We start from the raw sequence: 22,919 nt of genomic DNA, 5'->3' as shown, positions 1-22,919 counted from the left end.
AATCGTCATGATATTAAGAATTGTTGCTTAGATAGTTGTTAGAGGTCTCTGGAGACCCTGCATAGGGAGGTGATGAAAGGTTTCTTTTGGAAAAGACTATGTGGACAATGGAGATGAAGATGACCAGACCACCAGCTCCGCATGTTCAGCCATTTCACAGTTTGGGAAGGGAAAGTCCCATCCTCCTTATGAAGCAGCATCAGTTTTTTCTGGGCTCGGACCACAGTGTTCTCCAGCATCCTTTCCAGCTCTCCAACAGTCAGCTCCTGGTCTCCCAGCCCCATTGTCAGGATGCGATCAGCCTGCCAGGTGCAGCGCTGGGTCCAGGGCATGAGAGTGCTGTCTGTGCGGTAGATCACAATGTGGTGGATGTCCTCCTGTTGCCCCAACCAGCTGTTTAGTCTCTATTCATGGATACTGTCCGGTGCAGCATCACCAAGTCTCTGTAAATGCATCAGATCCTCAGGGTATTTTGTCAGGAAGTGCATCTTAATCGTAATCCAGAATTGCTTGTAGAGTTCCCAGTTAGTGGTGAAAATGTGTTTTGTATCAGACTGATAGTTATGTCAAAAATGACAGGTGATTTTTAAAACTCACATTTTATCTTTTCATTTCTTGCTGAAACTCAAATGGCAATCACAACAGGTTTTCTCCAAGCTATTTCCCATTCCCCTGCAGCATTCTAGCTCAGCATCATAGAATCATGTCCTGTAACTGGCTGCAGTAAAATAACTTTCATACCACATTCTCTGATGTATTGCTGTTTAGTAGTTCTTTGCATTTATTGTTTTGGGTATTGGGGACTGACCCTTTATGATACCTTTTGGGCACCATCACCTGTTACAGAAGGGAGACTGAGATGTCGAGTAAATGGGTTATTCTCTGTGTGTGAGAAATGGAAATGCTATAGGAGGGAACCAGTAGCACAGGAAACACTAGTTTTATTGTGATGGAGAGTTAAAAAGGACTTTGGTGGAGGACTGAAGTAATTTGATCAGTGGGTGGGGCTGGTGTTGGAAACACAGGATGCTTAGTAACTATGTTTTATCAGCTCTATACAAGTCAGTTCTGTGTTTATTTATAGCTAATCAACATTGCAGAGGATGTGCTGGTTTTTCATTACCTGTGGGCTTGAGGATTACAAGCACTAAACAATTCTTTCTGACATAATTTCATTGCACCTCCATGCTATCTGACAGTACAGATCCCAATTCCTTCCAAACATAAATCCTCATGGAAATTTTCTCATAGATAAATGTTAATATAAAACTTCCTGCAAAATAAGTAAAATCCTCAACTTCTGGAAACAGCATCTCCCCATCTTAGCTATAATAGCACGTATTAGTCAAGGATAGTAATCAAAATGTTCTGGGATTTTTTTTAGTGTTTTTATGTTTATGTTGTGGGAAATACATACCCACAAAAGACACTTTATCCAGGCATCTACCGTGCAAGCTAAAACCAAATAACCTTCCTTGAGGTTTGAGAGAAGCTTGCCAAGTGTCCATACAGATGCTTTTACAGATTCCAAGTGAGATTTTTGTGGCGTTTTTGTGATTAAATCAACTTCAGTGAAACCTTCCAACATATAAGGAAGCTGTCTCTTTCAGCTGTGGGAAGAGCAAAATCTCATAGAATAGCAGAAATACTTACCTCTGATGAAAGTGGTTTCTTTCTTGCTTTTTCTTGTAAGCATGAGTGCTTAAAGTCAAATGTGCATGGAGGTGAATTAACCACTACTAACAGTCAAGCTGGTTAGATATGATACATTTAAAACTTAAGATATTCATGGGCAATTTAGGAAGTTGTTAGTTTCTGAAACAGTTGCATCTCAATGTCTTTTCTTTCTTTGCTTTGTTTTTATTAAGATTTGGAATCTTCTACTGGAGCCTTTGGTTACTCTATCTAGTATAGTCTTATGAATGCTGCCTGTGATTTAGTTGCATCAAACATCAGGAAATTGTTTGAGATTTAATTTGTTTCTAATTATTCCTTTCTCAGCAAAATAGGTGCTGTCCAATTTTGGAGGCTGATGCTAAATGCTCTTGTAGGGGATGGTATTTATGCTTCATCCTGGAATTAGACCATGATTGAGCACAATTATGTCTGCTGACATAATTGAATGTTTAAAGTGTGGCCTGGGTTTGTGGCTTCCTGAGAAAACAGAGCTTTCATCATTAGAACTATCTGCTTCTCTTTATACAAATATTTTCAGTAGAGAAAGAAGTGACTGCATTTTGACTAGGCAGAGTTTAGCTCTGCAATGGTACCTGACATCGAGACTCATGTTGAAATTGAAGGTATGCTGGAACACTCTAGGAAAGTAGGCTGGCTGTTCATAGGGACACTTCTTGATGCCTAACCCAGTACATTTGCTCTATGTCTCTTTCTTGTGTAGAAGTTTTTGTTGTTTCCCCCCACATCTGTTTCTTTATCCCTTCCTATATAAGAAACTGATCTTAGTGTTGATTTCAGCTATGTGTTTCTCAGGAATAAATACAAGGGAATGCAACAAATTCCTTATTAACCATGCTGTGTTTATCTTTGACTTTTACTACATTTCTGTTGCCTGAGGATCCCTCTTACATTTACCAATGATAAACCCATGTGTTCTTTCTATCGCATGGTTTCAGGGCTTAAATATGCTTTGGTTTTAAATAAATGTTTAGTTGAGAAGATCAACAGCTATTATTTCAGAGTTTCTATACTGTCAGTAAATAAATGATTAAATGTAAAAGCTTTTATTTTGTTTATTATTTCTGTAGCCATTCTCTAATAAATGTAGTAGCTCCAGAACACAGAAAATCAGGCCTCTCGTACATTGTAGTCTAGGCTGTTAACTTTTTTGGTTTTAAGTGTAGACATATGTTGTCCAGCTTTCTGTATGAACTCATATTTAATGCCATAATTAATTTGCCTTTTCTTTACAAATACTACTGTATCTGAGAAAATGTTAGACAAAATAGCACTAGCAAACTGTTATTTGCTACTTATTATGTACTTTTTTATCTGTGTATTGTGTCTTAAAATATTTATTTAGAAGTCTAGCAGTTGGGTTTAATTTAACTAAATCTTTGGTGAAAGATAGCATGTGGTGTCAACTGTTGGGCTGTAAGATGAATGAGTTCCTGTGCATTTACTAGCCATAAACTGGTAGACAGGGCAATGGTGCCATTTCAGCCATACTACAAGAACGAACCAGAGAAGTGCTTTAAAAATCATGGCTGTATCTATACATTCTTGGGTTGTTGCTTGTTCAGTAAATTAGAAGTGAGTCTCTCTAATGTCTAAGGCTTTGAATACTCCTTTTGCCACTGGCTGAAAGATGAGCAGATTGACCCATTTTCAGGTATTAATTTTTCATTACCAATTTAGGTAAAACCTGAAACTCAGATTAGGAAAGGGAAAATGAAGATTGATTTTCATGATATGTATGCTGTTGTGTCAATATATTTTCTATTTAAAAAGGTGAATTGTTATGGCCAAGTTATTTGCAGTATAGCTGAGAAGCAGACAGCAATTTTTCTAATTAAATTTAAGCATAGATGCATGATGAACTTATAGACAATCTTGAATTGCTTTGGAAGTCAGAAAACAATTCAAAAGTGATGAAAAAAATCCTTTCTCGGATTCAGTTCCCTCATTGAAGTTTAAGGATAAACTTCTTGGTTGTTTGTTTTGGGGTTTTGGGTTTTTTGTTTGTTTTTTTTTTTTTTGTGTGTGTGGTTTTTTTTTTGGGGGGGGAGAGGGGGGTACCTTTTTTCTCTTTAGTTGCAGCCATACAGAGGTCATCAGATTGATATTAAGTTCAATGTTAAACAAGCAGTATCATTCACAGTAGATTTAGTAGTGTAGGCTTTTTCATAACTTGGTGATTTTGAATTAACTGTATGGAAATGACTCTTCAGCAAAGTCAAATGGGCTGCTTTGATAAGCTATTGATTATCCGCTAGTGCATGATAAGGAGTCATAAAGGGTGTTTTAAGGCTTCTGTTATGACTTTCCCTATCTTTTTCATTTTTGTGATTGATTGGCTGTCTCCCATATGCAATGTCTTGATAAGCAGAGCTTTTTGAAAAAATAAATGTCACTGAAAAGTGCTGAAGCATGAAAAGGTTAAAATTACAAAGGTATGATGCTTCAGGTAATTAATTTTTATGTATTTGGGAGTGTACCAAGACAGTATGGCTAACTAAAAATAATTATCAGTAAATTCTCAGTAATTTTAATATGTTAATACATGAACCTAAGAATTGTTTTTATGTAATCTCTCTTAGAAGGCAAGCAAGCACTTCACTTGCTTGATGTATTGAACAGGCAGGACAGTCACTGTTTAATATCTAAGATTAACTTGTGTTTTTAAATATAGCTGTATTTCAAGTAAAGGAGAAGTTGACTGCTTTTCAGTTCAAGAACAGACAAAACTGTGCTTTTCAGTTATAAAATGTAATGAATATTTATAGAAACCATATGTTTCAATTACTGAAAACATTCTTTCTGGTTGAGAAAAGTATAGCAAGGCTGCAGAAGAAGTGAATATAGTCTGAGAGATACTTTCCTGCTGGTTATTTTAGCCAAGTTGCATTTCAGAAACAGAGATTGTGTCTCTAGGTAGGAATCAAGTGAATAAAGTCACAGTTTGCTTTGAGTACAGGAAACTTGCTTTAAGTGTGGGATTGCTATGGTGGAGATCTTGCCTTGTGGATGTGGTACACAGCACAAAAGGCAGGGAGAATAGTGGATTTTCTTGAAAGACAGAACAGGAAGTCACATAGACATTTTTAATAATGTGAAAATAATTGATTCTCACTTTATGTTTTAGATTCTCACTAATACTAATCTTTCTTAAAATGGACAAATGGAGGTTTTAAGGGAAAAAGGATCAAGCTTGACTGAAAACTAAAATGTTTTGGACAATATATACTCAAAAAATGAACTAAGAAAAGAAAAATATAATTGTCAATCATCTTTGAAGGTTGTGTTTTGGTTGAGAGAAACAGATTTGATTTATTGCTAGAACTGGCTTGTCAAGTGGCCCATGATACAGACTGGCTATGTGGCTCTCTTTCTTACACAAGAGGAGCAAGGTAGTTCACCAGAGACCTAGCCTAGCTCGATATTTGGCTAATGGTGACATTTTCTAGGTATTTATCAAGTTGCAAATTGAAATTTTAGCAGCTTCATATCAGATCTGGTTCTTTTAATTATCAAGAGTAAAGGGGGGGGGGAATAAACAGGTAAAAAATGACTGATTTTATCATTTACACAATTTTCTTTTTTTTCTTTTCTATTAATTGCTTGATATTTATCAACATGGTTAGTAACTTATTGGGACTGCTAATAGGAAAATATTGAATTCTTATAGCTGTGTCAGAAGCTAAGAAGAAAAAGGGTCCTAATTTTGCTTGGAAGAAGTAACTGGAGCTGTAATTAGAAGTCATTTGCTTTAGAAATGAAGACTATCTGCTTTGATTCAAACTTTAGTCTGTCACATCAGCCACATAAGTCAAATGCATAAAATGTTTGACACAGGTCTCCAGGATGCCTGCTTGGGTTTGATGTGTGCAGTAGTACAGGTTCATTAGCATAAACCCACCTTCTTGTTGTGTGTCAGAACTGATGCCAAAAATCTTTTAAATTAATGGAATGCAAAAAGTGCCAAACACCTTGTTGAAGAGATCTTGCTGCTTCATCCTGTTGTATTCTTTGTTCATTCTCTGGTTTTCACTTTAAAGTTAATTTAAAAGAACAACAGCATCAAAATCCCACCTGCCTCAGAGCAAAGATTTATTCATGATGTGTGAGATCACGAAGCTTACAAAAATAATTACAGGAGGACAGTAGGAATGTATGATTCATCACTTTTACAAGGTATTTCACAACCAGGGATTTGAAACTGTCTTGCTTTCCATAGGGCCATTAAAGAATTTTGGGTATGAAGTGACAGAGTCTTTCACTCCTCAAAAACTAGAGCTTCAGGAGAGGAAGGAATGCCTCAGAAAGTACCATCTCTGTCTCATTCTGAGCTCTGGTCTGCATCTTGAACATGCAATCAACTACTTATGTGATTTATTTGCTGTCTTGGATGTTTGCCACAACAAAAAAGCCACTTCCAGAATATGCACTTCTTTTTTCTGTTTCATATAACTGTGTGTGTTACATCCTGAAGTGGAGCTATTGCCAAAGAGGAAGCATACGTATTAATTTATTTGATCCTTAAATGTCATTTACAAAGATCTAAACATTTAGGCAAAATACTTTTGCAGTGATTCTGTATCAATGAACTTAATTTCAAAAGAATTCTCATCTATGTTATAACACTGATCCTTATAGAGATAATTATAATTTCAATAACTAGTCTATCCCATTAAACTATAAACTAGCTGTTCACTAGGGGTCACAAAGAAAGATTTCTCTCTTCAGCTTGTTGTCACAATGCAAAAGGTGCAGATTATAATAGCTCTTCAATTAATCAAATAGTGATTCATGTGCAAGTACACTTGCAAGTTATGGGAGATTGGGTAGTAGAAGGAGTCTATTCTCTGAGGCAGAAGTGTTAACCCTTGGAGTTGCTCTGAGTGCTGCTTCCCTTTCATGGTATGGCTCTTGATTAGCAATGTAGCTGTGGCAACTCAGAGCTCACCTTGGGCTGCTTTACCTGTTTATTTTTCAGTTGTCACTGGTCTTCTAAGGGTAACTTATGAGTGCCCTTGGTCCACTGCACTCTATGATACACATGTGCTCTCGTTCCACTTTTTGTTCTTGTGTTCCCAATGGAGTGTTTGCCCTTAAGGGGTCAGCAGCCCTCCCAGCTGTGCCATCCATCATGGTGGAGCAGCCACAGTGGGGCTGCTTCATAACATCAGGGCAGGAGCCGCCAAAGGAGCCCAGCAGCTTAGTTCTTTTTCCCATTGTCCTGATCCTCTGTCTAAAATGTGAAGAAGCCAGAAAGAATGCCTTGTGCCACGCTAAATAGCATTTCCATGCCTCCAGCTGGGGGCTATACAAGGCAGTGTAGAGTAGGGAAGGGGCAGCTCACCATCACCGTTACCAGTACAGTTAAGTTTCCCTCTGTGCTATCGATTACATTTCTGTAGAAAACCTTGCTTAAAATCCTGGCAGTCTTTCCTCTAGAGCATAAGAAAATTCACGTTGAACTGCAACGCCCTCTTCGGAAAAAAAAAAAAAGATAAATGTGCTTAGTTTGCATTTGGCTCTGCATCAATACCTCTGTCAAATACAGCAGTGTTGAAGTTAAAGCAGCTCATATTTCTAGACGGGTAGCAATTAGCTTTGTAAACAATTCCTGCTTTGTGCTCTGGAAGAGTGTTGGGTTTTGAGAAGAAAAGCACTTAAACGTAAAAATTCACTATAACGTAAAAAGATGTGAGGACGAGTTTATACATGAAGTATGTGAGCATTGCAGGTTGTATGTGTACGTGTATACATATATATCTACACAAATGCACAAATCTGTTGAAAATGCACCTCGTGAAACCATTTTTCCCATATAATCTTCACTTACATTAATGCCACTAGCAGTTCAGCTATCTGGGAAGCATCATTTCCTCGGATGCCACTATTGACAAAGAGACAGACAACAGAATAACAAAGGCATATAGAGCCTTCGGAAAACTCCATAAAAGAGACTGGTGCAATAAACACCTGAAGAAAAGTACAAAGATCAGTGTCTATAGAGCCATTGTATTGTCTGCTCTTTTATATGGGTCATCTACCGTCATCACCTGCGACTCCTGGAACGCTTTCATCAGCGCTGCCTCCGTACAATTCTAAACATCCATTGGACTGACTATGTGTCTAATGTCACTGTCCTCGAACAGGCAGGGGTCACCAGCATCAAGGCCACATTGCTGAAATTGCAGCTGCGCTGGGCAGGGCACGTCTCTAGAATGAAGGATCACCGCCTCCCCAAGATCGTGTTTTACGGTGAACTTGCCACCGGTAGCCGCAAGAGAGGTGCCCCAAAGAAGAGATATAAGGACTCCCTGAAACAATACCTTAGCCTTGGCCATATTGACTACTATCAGTGGTCCACCTTGGCCTCCAATCGAGAGACTTGGAGGCACACCATACATAATGCGTCTGACTCCTTTGAGAGCTCACGAAGAACTAGTCTCAAGGAGAAAAGACAACGCAGGAGGAATCGCGCCCTACCTGTTCCACCCAAGAAGACCTTCTGCTGTGCCTTTTGTAGCCGGAATTGCCTATCCCACATTGACCTTCTTAGTCATCAGCGTGCCTGTAGTAAGCATGGGTAAAGCCCTTCCCAAATCTTCGTTCGCGAAGTCAAGCCATGAGTGAGAATGTAGCCATTAAGGCAGAGTAATAAAGTGGCTATGATAACGGTGATATAGAATTTGTAGCTGGCTCTGAGCACAAAATCTCTGCCTAGAATTATCTCTTGACAGGAGACTAATGAGAAAAGGACAATTTGGAGAAAATAAGGTGTGAGGTAGTTACAGCTGACATTCCCATACCTAAACTAGACAAGTGCCCATATACTTGCAAGCAAAACCGAAAAACCTCCAAAATCTGTAAAGAATATAGAAATATTTCTTCTCAAAGCTGACAGTGGTGGACCATAGGGGCGTTTTGCTAACCACATGTGTTCAATTCCTGTATCAACCTGATGAATGGAAATGCTGCTTGGCTGCAGATTCAATAATACCAAAATTTCCTCTCCTTTGAGACTTCTGAACTCGTTTTTCCCTCTAAGCAAGAACTTGGCTCTACCAAAGCACAGTTCAAAGAAACAGGAGAGGTGCCTGAGGACTGGAGGAAAGCAAATGTCACTCCCGTCTTCAAAAAGGGCAAGAAGGAGGACCCAGGTAGCTATAGACCAGTCAGCCTCACCTCCATTCCTGGGAAAGTGATGGAACACCTTATCCTTGGTGCCATCTTAAGGCATATCAAAGATAAGAGGGTTATGAGGGGCAGTCAACATGGCTTCACCAAGGGGAAGTCATGCTTGACCAGTCTCGTAGCTTTTTATGAGGAAATAACACAGTGGATGGATGATGGCAGAGCGGTGGATGTGGTCTACCTTGACTTCAGCAAGGCGTTTGACACAGTCTCCCACAGCACCCTTGTGGCTAAATTGAGGAAGTGTGGTCTGGATGATCGGGTAGTGAGGTGGACTGTGAACTGGCTGAAGGAGAGAAGCCAGAGAGTTGTAGTCTATGGGGCGGAGTCTAGTTGGAGGCCTGTATCTAGTGGAGTGCCTCAAGGGTCGGTACTGGGCCCAGTATTATTTAATATATTCATCAATGATTTAGATGAGGGAATTGAGTGTACTATCAGCAAGTTTGCTGATGACACTAAGCTGGGAGGAGTGGCCGACACACCAGAAGGCTGTGCTGCCATCCAGCAGCTGTCCATCCTGGACAGGCTGGAGAGTTGGGCAGGGAATTACTTGATGAAATATAACAAGGGAAAGTGTAGAGTCCTGCATCTGGGCAGGAACAACCCCAGGTTCCAGTATAGGTTGGGGAACAACCTGTTAGAGAGCAGTGTAGGGGAACAAGCTGCCCAGGGAGGTTGTGGAGTCTCCTTCTCTGGAGACATTTAAAACCCTCCTGGACACATTCCTGTGTAACCTTATCTAGGTGTTCCTGCTCCGGCAGGGGGATTGGACTAGATGATCTTTTGAGGTCCCTTCCAATCTCTAGCATACTGTGATACTGTGAAATAGGCATGTTTGTCTTGAGTTTTGCAACTTGCATTTCTGCAGCCATTTTCTTGCCTCATTCTGAATCCTGAACAGGTAAGAAACCTACTATCAAGAATTTTAAGGATAATCAAGGAAATACACTACATAGTTTGTATGGAAAAAAGGGAAATGGCCAAAAGGAAATATTTTTGTTCTTTAATCAGAGTCATCACATTGGAACAAATAGAACCTCCAGATTGAATTCTTGCTTTTTGTTGAATTGCAAAACAGGTTATGCCTGCATGCTGAGGCAGGAGGCCCATTGCATAATGCATTTCGTTTAGTCTCCAGCACAAGTTACTCTGTTGGAGACATTTCTTATAAAGCATGTCAGATACAGAAAAAGCGATTTAGTAAGCACTGTGATCAGGTCCCGATGATATTCAGTTCTTTTTTGGACCTGCTGTTCATGGACGACATCATTGATAAAAATAGTCTCTATTTTTCTCTTTTCTCTGATTCATTATGCTATCTTGATGCTCTTTCAAAATATTTTTCCTCGTCAAATCTGGCTTGGTTTTACAAACAAATGGAAGTAATTGTGTGTTTTGACAGCTTACTCTGTTAATAACATGATCTGTCAGGATATTTGAATTTTACAGTTTTCATTTTAGTAAACTGCATAAACATTGAACACAACGTAAAACTAAGAACACAGAAACCATGGACTATATTGAACAACAAAGGTGCTAAAAGCTATTTGACAAGAACAGAGCTGAATTTAGAAACCAGATCCCTTTTTAATAATCAATCTCATGTCTTAGTTTTCCCGATCAGTTAGTAAAACATTTTTTGTACCCCCAGAGAAGCTGTGAGAGGTTAGTTCACATGCACCAACTGCATAAATTATCCACTGTTGTTTTTTATCAGCTTTTAGAAGGGAAGGTGAACTTCTTAAAGATAAATAGTTAGAATTATTTTAAACTTGTAAATCACCCCCCCATTATAATTACTTTCTGCATATATGTATGATTTAATAATACCAGTTTTACTCTCTTCTGTTAGTAGCTAGTTGACATTCCCCTAGGAGTGGACTGTTATAACATAGCTCCTGTTTTACTGGTGGTATTGAAAAAAATGCGCTTTCGCCCAAAATACTGAATTTGCTACACTGTGAATCCAGGAATACAGCTCACATTTCATTTACATACCAAGTGTGGACATTCTGCACTGTCTGGTTGGACGCTATATCATCTGTTGGTAAGAAGTATTATTTTAACTGAGCACAAATCGTTAGATATACATAGTGTTGCAAACCAGTAAAAAGTATGGATTAGGTGAGTTGGCTGCAAATCTCTAGGGTTAAGTAACATAGATTCTAATGGACTTGGTTTCCTCATATAGGATTGCCCTTACTCAGGGAGCAGTTTCAAGGCAGAATTTCTTCCATATAAATTTGTTTAGCACCTGTGACAGTTTGATCAGAACAATTTTCTGCAGAGGCTTTATTCTCTATTTTCTTTCAGCTTCACAGTATGTTTTAAATCTGTGCTTGGGGTTTTCTTCCTGTCTCTCTATATTGGCTTTCAGTTGAGATGTTAGCTGAAAAGTTCAGGATTCTGTATTGTGCTGGAGGAGGGTCAGAAGATCCAATTTACCCTATAATTGTGTATGTCTTAGTATCACATTAGCCCTCAAAGAGTAGCGTAGGAAATTCTCCTGATGTGACATACTGCCTCTCCCTGCCTTTCCTCACTGATCAAAGGGAGCATCACTAGGCACTTGTAGCTATCAAAAGGAAGGCATGAAGAGGGGGAGAATGGTGAGATCTCCAAACAGGAGTTTTGATATGACATACTCATTTTGACTCATGACAAGGTTTTGTGTATTATCTTCAGGTGAATATACTTTTCTGGTCGATTTCTTACTTTTTGGATTTACTTCACTTGTGGTTGAACAATGTAGTTGAAATATTTTGTGCATTTTATTGACATGTAAGTACTTCATGATGGATTTATGCTCATTAGTGTTTTGTCACAGCCCTTATGCTGGCATAGCATCTGAAGCAGCAGCAGAAGATGTTATTGGGATGGTTTTGCAATTCTTCCTGCTATTTTAGAACTGTGTGTTGGCAATAGTATATGCATTTCTGCACAGCATGGCTATAACTTAGACAATTTCCAATTTACAGCTTGTATTCTAACCTCTCACGTTTCTCAAGAGAACACAAAGGCAGCCAGTGTAACCATAATGATTCTCCAATTCATCAAAAACTTTGTTGGTTTATATTTTTATATTGTAGAGCTCCCTTTGAAAGGGTTCTGGTTGTCAGCATAGGGTAATTTATGTTGTTTTACTAATATCTTCTATCTACTGAAAAGCTTCTTGCTCTTATTTGCATAGGGATGAGAGTTCCACTCTCTTTATCAGTAAATTCATCAGCTAAGCCATGAGTATGATGTGCATTGAAGACCCCTAGGCTTTGTTTGGAGTCCACTGGCCACAGTTAGAGCTCCCGGACTGGGAAGGCTATAAAAATAATACTTTTCAGGCACCTTGTTCTGATAAAATAGATGCATCTGTATTGCTTTACACTGTGAGAGAAACCCAAGAAAAGCTGATGGTTAAATGTGATCCACTGTTTTCTTTGTAATATTTTGTGTCATGAAAAGTTATTACTATAAAATACTCTACAGATCTCAGCACTTCCTAGAAAAAAACATGCTATGCACAAAAAAAATGGTAGGAAAAGAATGTATTATATGTTCATACAGTTTTGGCATTGCAAAGCATTATATGCATCTTCCTTAGTTTTGTTCAGAGCAGTAGGAAAGATTACAAATTGTCAAACACAGGAAATAGCCTGCATGTTTCAGTGTTTTAATCCAGTTTGCTAAACTCTATATATTTTAGCCTGTCAGCAGAGGGACAGAGAATCTGATCTTATTTTCTTATTTTCTTAGGGCAACTAAGATGATTAAGGGAGTGGAGCATCTCCCTTATGAGGAAAGACTGAGGGAGCTGGGTCTCTATAGTTTGGAGAAGAGGAGATTGAGGGGTGACCTTATTAGTGTATATAAATATATAAAGGGGGAGTGTCACGAGGATGGAGCCAGGCTCTTCTCAGTGGCAAACAATGAAAGGACAAGGGGTAATGGGTACAAATTGGAGCACAAGAGGTTCCACTTAAACCTGAGAAGAAACTTCTTCTCAGTGAGGGTGACGGAACACTGGAACAGGCTGCCCAGGGAGGTTGTGGAGTCTCCTTCTCTGGAGACATTCAAAACCCGCCTGGACACGTTCCTGTGTAACCTTATCTAGGTGTTCCTGCTCCGGCAGGGGGATTGGACTAGATGATCTTTTGAGGTCCCTTCCAATCTTTAACATACTGTGATACTGTGAAAATCATTGAACCACTTAATCTGTGAAGACTTCAATTCCTAGGCTAGAAATTTGGATGATTGTATGTGCTGGGGTGTTGACTGATGACCAGCTAAACATGAGGCATCAGTGTGTCCAGGTAGCCAAGAAGGTCAGCAGAATCGTGGCCTGTATCAGCAATAGTGCAGCCAGCAGGGCCAAGGCAGTGATCATCCCCCTGTACTCGGCACTGGAGAGAACGCACCTCGAATCCAGTGTTCGGTTCTGGGCCCCTCACTACAAGAAAGATATTGAATTTCTGCAGTGGGTTCAGAGAAGGGCAACAAAGCTGGTGCAGGGTCTGGAGCACAAGTCTTACGAGGAATGGCTGAGGGAACTGGCGTTGTTTAGTCTGGAGAAGACTCAAGAGGAACCTTATTGCTCTCCGTGACGACTTGAAAGGAGTTTGTAGTGAGGTGGGGATCAATCTCTTTTACCAAGTAACAAGTGATAGGATAAGAGGTAAGGGTCTCAAGCTGTATGGGGGGGGGGGGGGGTTAGGCTGAAGATTTCTTCACCAAAAAGGTAGTCAGTTATTGGAACAGGCTGCCCAGGTAAGTGGTGGAATCACCGTCCCACAAAGTGTGCAAAAACTGTGTAGATGAGGCCCGTAGTGATATGGTTTAGTGGTGGACTTGGCAGTCATGGAGGAATGATTGGATTTAATGGTCTTAAAGGTCTTTTCCAACCTAGGTGATTCTATGATTCAGGCCCACAGCTTTGGTAAAGTGGGGAGTTCTTGAGCATACAAGTCCCTGGCCTCAATTTTTGTAGTTGAACCAGTCAGTAAAGGCACTGGTGTTCCTTGGGGGTAGCAGTGCATGCTACTTAACACAAAGTCAGTGCAAGGCACCATGGTGTGATTGTCTGGAAGCAGCAGCAGGGAAACAGTGACTGCTGGCAGCTAGGAAAATGGGCTGGCAGGGGAACTGGGCTACTAGGTCTGCATGCAGTTATTGATGGGAAATGCAAGTGCACATGGTGGTGTGGGGTAAGGAGGTGGGAAAAGTTCACTACTGTGACACAGTAAATGTCAAGACTGAGAAGAAAAAAAAAAAGTACTTCAAAATGTAGGGGAAAGGATGGCATTTCATAATCTGTTTCCAGTCGAGTGATATAATGTCGTCTGTGTTCTGTGTTGGAAGCAATCTCTGTTGCAAAGCTGTCAGCTGAGTTGATTCAGATCAGAATACTTACTTGACATCATATAAAAGTATATTTCTTAAGCTCTCCCCTAATGCTAATAGATATTATAATTTGCTGAATCTGAATAAATTAGATAATCTAGTATTTAGCTATGGTCTTTTCACAATCAAATATATATTCTTATGTTTTCAGAGAAAAATGCCTGGGGAGATGTTTCAGATTTTTCAAAATTAGACAACTAATTGAACTCCTTAGAGAAAATGCTTACCTGTTCAACATTAGTCATCTTATACATGTCCTGCATCCATGGAACAGATTGTATATGTGTATATGAATGCCTTATAGCTCCTAGGACAATTGTAGCAAACACAGGGTTTACTTTGAGTTAGAAAATTATTTTAGAAGAATGTCAGTTGATTCGGTATGATTGTGATTTAGGGTGGATTTTTACAGCCATGTTAGTAATGCATATATTGGGTAAAAGTAAGTTAACTGTGTCTACTTAAGAAATGCCACCACAAACTGGCAAACTGAAATATCAGTGTAAATGAACACTCCATTTTTTTAGTGGGCTGCTGCCCAAGGCACTGTAATGTATCCTGTTTTGTCTGGAGTAATACATAGGTTCATGATGCTCCTCCTTTTTTTTTTCTTTTTTTTTTAAATTATTTTTATTTTTTAACAGTCTTTGTGTATGTCTTAATAACTTACTCTTTCATGTGAAATAGGGGTAGAATTGCTCTCTTTGAATACAATAAATTCTAAAGATGTAGTTTTTGTCTTGTTTGTTACTCTTTTGTTAGTTCATTTCACGTAAGCTAATATACATAGGAGCTCTTTGGGTGGGAAGCTTGCCTTTGAATCCAAACAAAAGTTTGGGGGCTTTTCCTTTCCATATGGCTTTATCTTTTACAGCAGCTGGTAATGTTTACTTCTGCCTGTGTAGAGGCCCTGACCACTTACTCCCAGGAGCACCTTAGGGCAGGCAAGTGAAAGCTGAAGGGGTTGTGAATCATCAAAGCAGCATCACCTCAGTTTATGTACTCTTTTTGTGGTTATAAGAGAAGCAAAACAAATAAACAACAAGAAAAAATCCCACAACCAACCAAAAAACCCCAACAACAAATCCCCCAAACCACAAACAAAATAACAACAACATCAAAAAAAAAAAAGGGCTCAGGAAAGAAAGGAATATCCCTATGTAATGATCATAGTTATTACTATTATTGATCAAAGCATGTTTTGATTATAATTTTTTTAGTAATCATTTTTCATAAAAAGTATACATATACCTTCTGAAACAATCCTGCACATGCTTTTACAAATGTATTAGCATACTTAGTGGCTGTGTCTTTGTGAAGCTGTTTTCGTAGTTTAAATTTAAATGAAAAAGGTACTTGCATTATCTATTTTAAAACAATATAGAATCATAGAATCATAGAATAGTTAGGGTTGGAAAGGGCCTTAAGATCATCAAGTTCCAACCCCCCTGCCATGGGCAGGGACACCTTGCTCTAAACCATATCACTCAAGGCCTTGTCCAACCTTGCCTTGACCACTGCCAGGGATGGAGCATTCACAACCTCCCTGGGCAACCTATTCCACTGCCTCACCACTCTAACAGTAAAGAATTTCTTCCTTATATCCAATCTAAACTTCCCCTGTTTAAGTTTTAACCCATTACCCCTTGTCCTATCCCTACAGTCCCTAATGAAGAGTCCCTCCCCAGCATCCCTATATGCCCCCTTCAGATACTGGAAGGCTGCTATGATGTTTAGCTTTGCGTCAAGGCACATCAGCTTATTTGATTCAGAACAGCTTTAAATTATCCCTAAATGTTTCAGCAGTTTGCAGCTGATCTTGTTGCACTGATATCTTTTAGTCTGAGCAGCCTATTTCAGGATGCATACAGTACAGTTTATATAGAATAAAAATGTAATGGATTGCATGTTTTATTCTTAGTTTTCTTATACTTTTTCATTTGCTTCTATAACTTGATTCTGTTCAATTGACTCATTTGGTTGGAGGAGTCAGTGTAATGGTAATGGTAGCAGTGCAAGATAAAATATCCATTGTCCAAGAACCTGTTTAATTTCAAATGCTGTTTTTCCAAATGCTGCTCTTGAGCTTCTTGAATTGGAAAGTAAAGCACATATCTTTGTTATCTGAGTTATATTATTATTATTATTTTAGTCTAGTTTCAGTGGTCTCACGCGGCTGATATCATTTACAAGGCTAAATCCCTCGCAGTTTCTCTTGCATATACTCTGGATGTTTCAGCTTGGCCTGTGATATTATATTAGTGAGTTTAAAACCTAGCCAGCTTAAGCAAATGAGACTGTTTTGTTGTGGGTATGTTTTAAGTTATAATGTTGATTTGTTTGAAAGTGCTTCAATTGATGTCTAAATTTAAAAATGGCATTTTAGTCTTGAATGGTTTCATGTGCAATCTTCTCTCTCAGCATGTAACTTTTATGCAGTCCTAAAGCATTTTAAAAATTCAAATATATGTCAAATATATCTTCTCTCTTTCTCTATGTCTATTTTGAGATCATATTCCTCATTACACTTTTAAGAGTTTAATTTTTTAAAGAGTCAAAAGTGAAAGCAGGCATTTGATGAAGGAACTTGCTTTCTCATTGGGAAGCGTGGAAAAAGCTGTGAGCAGAGAGGTAAAGTGAGGAGGTACTAGGCCCTGGATCATGAGACTGGAGAAGCCTTGGTGGACCTCAGTAGCGCATAGAAAATGACTTCCGGGTGGGCAAGCTGTGAGCAGAATTGCTTGTGTTATTGCTGATGACCATAGGCCTACATATCCAAAATTACAGGAGGGGTTAGTAACTGTTGCCTCTTGCAAACTACCTTGCATTCATTCCTGTCTTGGTCTCCTTATCCTGCCTCAGCTCTTCTCCCTCTAGGTTTATTGACAGGCATCACTAAAGCTCTTGCAGCTTTCTTCCAGATCTCAGCAGTAGGATTTCTAAAGACTGTGCCAAAACTTGGCCAAGTGTGTGCACTTGTCTCATTCCTATTCCTGTGCTAAATTTCAAGTTCTCTCTTGCAGAACATGGAGTACTAGAGCTTTCCAAAGCAAAGGCTGCCAGGATTAGTCATACATACCAACAAATAGGCATCTGTTTTTTCATAGAGGTTATCAAGCATTTTTGCCACAGAAGTGAAAGTTCCAAGAAGGGGAAGGAAAAGACTGCTGCACATACATTCATGGAGTAACTACATTTCTGGTTAAGCAACCAAGGTTACTGAAACTTCTTTTGCAGTTGGGAATGGCTGCTCTGGTGTTACCAGTAGAGATTGCATCAACACAGGAAAACTTTACAAAGTATTCAAAGCAACAGTGAGGGCTAAGTGCTATTGAGTAGATACAGGAATACTATTAAGTTGGTAGATGAAGAAATGGACATACGAATACTGAACAAGATGAAAGCTTGCAAATGCATCTTCTGGCTTTCTGTTTCCATGTTTGGTATGCAAGACCACTTCTGAATAACAATGTGAATTACTCCAGTGACCATCCAAACTTTTCAAATGTACCAATCCTTGAAATGTCTGTACCTCAGCTTGAGTTTCTTTTTCCGTATGTATTCATGTATCACAGCCACTCTAGCTCCTAATGATTCTCAAATTCAGTTTGGTTTTCTTTCCTTTTTAAAGCATTTCCTGCGTTTCACTGCTATGATAATGCCTGAAATGACTGATTCACGGGACTTTGTATAGACACATAGTCAAGATTTGCTTGAACATTTGTGAGCTTCCTTTCCTTGAAGATACTATTATAGTATAAGATCTATCTCAAAAGCAGGCAATTGCTGTAGAAATATATATGTTGCTTCCTTAATTTTTATTTAAAAAGGGACATGTGCTGTAAGTATTCTTTTAAATGAGTATTTTTTTCTCCTGAAATTTCAATGAATATCCTTTTCAGTGAGATTTTTTTTTTAAATCTAAAGATCTGGCTACTGGCTGTTTTTTATGTTTCAAACTTATCTGATTTTTCATTGCAGGAACATGTGAACCCCATCACTGTCACTCCACCCATACAAGCCATAGACCAGGACCGAAACATCCAGCCTCCTTCTGACCGACCGGGCATCCTCTATTCCATCCTAGTAGGTTGGTGTCTGCTACTCTTGCTGTCAAGTCACAATCAGCCACTTTATTATGCCTACCCTGAAAAGATTGACTGTTAGAGTGGAAACCTCATAAAAATTTGTATTGTAGTTGGTGGGTTATTTGAAATCATTGTTCTACCTATTTATGTTTAATTTCAATTTAGATGGTTGCATTATTTATTATAATTTATTCAGATTAGATTCAGAATTGCTGGTTTAGTGAAGGGGGCCACATGGCAAGCAAAAGGAGAGAGACTTGTCTGCTCATAGCTATGCTGTAGTGTGTTTTTCATTCACAGGTGCAAAGGCACAATAAAAGATGATAAAGAAAAGCAATTAGAGCAGGTTTCATTGCAAAAGTCTTCTGGCACAAAGCAACTTAAAGGGTCTTACTGCAGCCACCTTGAATTTTGTTGCTTGTGTGCTTGCATGCTTTCTCTCGTAATGTAGTGTTTGTTTAGTTAACTGTGCTGTTTTCTGGACAGAAAGGAATGCAGTTCTAGAAAGAGTTCAAATAATAGCTACTTTGCTGGAGGATGTCTTGTATTCTGCTGAAGTTTTTTTGTTTTATTTTGTTCCCTGTATTTTGGCATTAGTTTCCTATTACTCAGCTTGCATGATCTGAAAATGGAAAGGCCTAAGGGAGCAGCTTGCACTTGCTGTCCTCCACCTGCCCTACTCTTCCCAAAGAGACTGATACAGTAATTTGTGCCCAGTGACTAGCACGGGACTTGAAAGTTGTGTCTTTTATGAAATCTCATCTTTTTAATGTGTTAAACTGCAGGTACGTGGCTTTCTCACCGATGGACAGGTAGAAATAAAAATTTGAATGAGCAGATTGAGTAGCTTTGCTTGTAATTAAAAAAAAAACAGGGAGGAGGGGGAAGGGAGAAAAATAGTAGGTTTGATGGTTTGATACATCTGTCATTTTAAGAGCCATCTCAGAGGGTACAAATGAATTGCTACTGTAGCAGGTATCATTGTACTGAATGTGCAAGTCCTGAGTTCTGTGCGCAAAATCCAAGAGCCTGGACCCTCTCAGTGACAACAGACTGGTCTACTGGCATTTCCAGGGCCCTACTCCCAGTACCATGGCAAGGGACAAGGCCATGGCAGATCAGCCTCAGCATGGCAGACTTCAGCATCCTCTAAGAAAAAAAATCAATTTTTGTTTGGATAGCCATGAAGCAAGCTTTGACTTGGTTTATTTATAAACTGACTTGCTGCCTTTATAAGTTCTGCTATTGACAATTATGCCCTAGTGCAACATTTAGTCCTTTTTTTTCCCCTCAAGTTCTTTACATAACTTGCAAAGTTCTTCAGGAGTGAACCAATTAAAAGTTGTGTTTCACTAACCTGTGATGTTTTCGATGGTTGGGTGACTGTTTTGACCAGTAAGAAATAATTCAGAAAGATGTATTATAGCAATTTGATTTGGGAAATTTTCAATGGAAAGATTATCTCTTTTTCTCTCTCTCATTGTTTTTTTCTTTTTTCTTTTTTCCCATCATCTCCAAAAAGATTTCTTTTTAGATTTTAAGTCTGTATCTTTTCCAGTATTCATTGCTATTTATATTTTAACCTTTACCTCAGAAAATATTAAATAGTTTTGCAGGAATTTGGCCTTGCAGCTATTTTTTCTTCTTATATGGATTTTTCCCTTGCTCTAAATGTAGTTCTTTATATTGTTGGATATGTCTTCTTAGTCTGAACTATGCACATAAAATAATAAGCTAGTTACCATATGAGAATGATTTTTAATTGTATTTTATTTGACTAAGTTATAATTTTTTTCTTCTTTTACCCTACTTTCTTACTCTCTCTGCACAATTGTACAAGTCCTGGTATATGCTTTAGGTGCTATGGATGTTATGTATGAAATCTGCACATCTTTCTCGGTGTCTTTAGGATCTACTCTAAAGACACATTTCTTTTAACAAAGCCCATCGTTGCTGCAGTGATAATTCACTTCTATTTGGTGTGGCTTACTAACCTTATCCTTAAGTGCACATAAGGATCTCTGCCTGTCTAACTTTCAAGCTAACTAATCTTTCAAGTGTTCAAGTAGTTGCCTTAAGGCTGCTTTTGTTGAGTCTGGTGATGTTCCCCATGTGGAGGGTACAGGTGAACCCCTCCAGTTCCAACAACAACAGGTTACCCTGCAGGTCATTGAAAAGTCGTTGAAACAGTGCACTCAGTGAGGTAATGACAAATGCCTGTGGAAGTCTTGTTACACATTCACATGAGCATAGCACTGCTGAACACAAAACTAACTTGAGGGTAAGGCACTTGAGAAATGGAGAAATAGCCCAAGTGTGTTAGTAGCTTGTTATGTTTTGCTTGCTTTCTCATTCTGACCTCTGAGTGCAGTCCTCTCAGAGAATATACCAAGATGTCTGAATTTACTTGTTCAAGTGTTTACGGACTGATCCTGATAAAACAATAGAACAATAGGTCTTAAGTGAGGGTCATCCTAAGATTAGAGAAATAGTTACAATGTTGTATTACTGGGATTGTTGTCTTCTATTTAAAGTATTGACTAAAATACATGATGAAAGAGCTATCTTACAAAGTACAGTAACGTACTTCAGAAAACAGGATTGAACTGGGGCCATGCTATAATTTTTCATTTCTTCTAAAATGTCTGATATCTTTACATTTGAAAGCATGATATTTGGAAATTATTTTTTTCCACACACCATTTTTTCTGGATCATTGCAATAAACCCTCATATATTATCTGGCTTATGCAAGTGTGTACACAAGACTCCCCTTTGCATGTACCATGTGCACAATAAAAAAAGGATAGAAGCTAGCTCACCCTCTCTCATCTTCAGGTTCACCCCATTTTTTCCTTAGTGCTAACTGCTGCTGAGCCTGTTTAAAGATTTTCCCTTAACTGTTTTTACTTGTAATTTTAAAGCTTCCTTTTCTCTGTTGCTGGCCCTTGGGAAAAGTAAATTTTTTAATCAAATCATCATCTTCTGGTTTTGACCCTGGAAATGTCTTTGTGATTTCTCCTGCAAATTTTGGACAAATAAGCATATATTTGGCTGATATTTAAATGAAGAGCCAAAAAAGCAGTGAGCAGTCCTGTGAGCTCCCTGATTCATTTGCTAGCAGGCAACATGCCCCACAAAAGGCCCCCTCTGTCTTCAAGAAAAGCAAACCTAAGAGCGCTCTTCATTTTGTGGACATACCTTGGTAAGATCGTGTTGTGGTTTAGTCCTAGCCAGCAACTGAGCACCACACAGCCACTCGCTCACTCTCCCCCAGTGGGTTGGGGGAAAGAATCACAAGAATAAAAGTGAGAAAGACAGTTTGAAAAGTAAAGCAAAAGCCGTGAACACAAGCACAGCAAAACAAGGCATTCATTCACCACTTCCCATGGCAGGTGTTTAGCAATGTCCAGGAAAACAGGGCTCCATCACATGTAATGGTTACTTAGGAAGACAAACACCATCTCTTCAAACATCCTCCCTTCCTTCCTTCTTCACCCAAATTTATAGGATGAGCGTGAAACCATATAGCATGGAGTATTTCTTTGGTTAGCTGGGGTCACCTGTCCCAGCTACTAGACAGCTTTAAGTTTCTCTGCTTTTCCTGGGTTACATTTTCTTACAGGTTGGACTCATGAGAAACTGGCAGTCAGGGATGTTGGAAATGATTCTTCAGCCAGTAATGCTTGTCATAATATGCAGGTGACACTTTTTGAAGGCCCATCGTTAACAGCTGCAGTAGGAAATTCCTCCTTTCTGGAAGTAGATGAAGGCAATGGCATGGACTGAGGGTTGCTCTCCTCTATCAAAATACAAATATTTTTGTCTATGCAGAAGCAGATATCTCTGTTCCTGGAAAACTTTTACTCTCACAGTTTAAGGTTTCCTGGATTTTGGACCATTTCTGTGGGAGGCAGCAACTGAGCAGGCATCATCAGCTAGGATTCAGGCAATCCAGATCTATTGTACTCTAATTTTTACTGACTGATGGTTCTTGCTGTCTTTTCCTTTACCTCTTTGGTTTTGGATTTTTGTTCGTTTGTTTTACCCTTGGATTCTTTCCTGATATCCTTATGCAGTGTTAGCTTTATCTTCCCTGCTGTAGATCACTTTGTACTTCTTATAGCCACCTCTATTCTCCCCTATATATTTGTTCTTCTTCAGGGAACCTCTTATTTTCTACTTTCTTGGTGGATTTGCATCTAGTCCTCAATCTCTTGATTTTTCTTAGCTTCAGTATCAGCCCTTGTGTTGTGTAGCCTCCTAAGACTACAGCAGTCTGTTATCTGCCAAAAGCTTGGAGGTCCTGTTGGATGCCCAGTGATTATAAAAAAATATATTAGTTAATTAAGAGTAGAAATTAAAAGGTGGGGCAGGGGGAAACTGGTCTTGGAGCTAGAAACTCTACATTTACGTTAGTGGTATAATGGTAAAAATAATCTGTAATGGTTGTTCTGCTGCTACTCTCTGGGCTGATGGAATACATATATACAGAGATAGTTGCAGAATATGTATCTAGAAAATGATTGTCATTTGATGAGTTGCAAAATTAAGT

General features: G+C 38.9%; 1 protein-coding gene across 15 annotated transcripts in view; it reads left to right on the top strand.

Annotated features, from left to right (window-relative positions):
* Nucleotides 1–22,919, top strand: part of PCDH15 (protocadherin related 15) — a 460,786-nt gene that overhangs the window by 214,950 nt on the left and 222,917 nt on the right. For 13 of the 15 annotated variants that reach the window (XM_061373834.1, XM_061373832.1, XM_061373828.1 and 10 more), the window contains one exon: nt 18,259–18,367. The exons of 1 other annotated variant lie outside the window; for it this stretch is intronic. In XM_061373834.1, the coding sequence (XP_061229818.1) occupies nt 18,259–18,367 (109 nt within the window). Of the gene's footprint in view, nt 1–18,258; nt 18,368–22,919 lie in introns of those variants that run through there. One more of the 15 variants, XM_061373830.1, reaches the window with a different exon arrangement.

Source organism: Neopsephotus bourkii, unplaced genomic scaffold (genome assembly GCF_033783945.1).
Source record: "Neopsephotus bourkii isolate Nb327-2 ecotype Australia unplaced genomic scaffold, CSIRO-AGI_Nbou_v1 NB_1634, whole genome shotgun sequence".
Taxonomy (NCBI): Eukaryota; Metazoa; Chordata; class Aves; order Psittaciformes; family Psittacidae; genus Neopsephotus; species Neopsephotus bourkii.
This window is presented reverse-complemented; position numbering and strand designations above follow the sequence as displayed.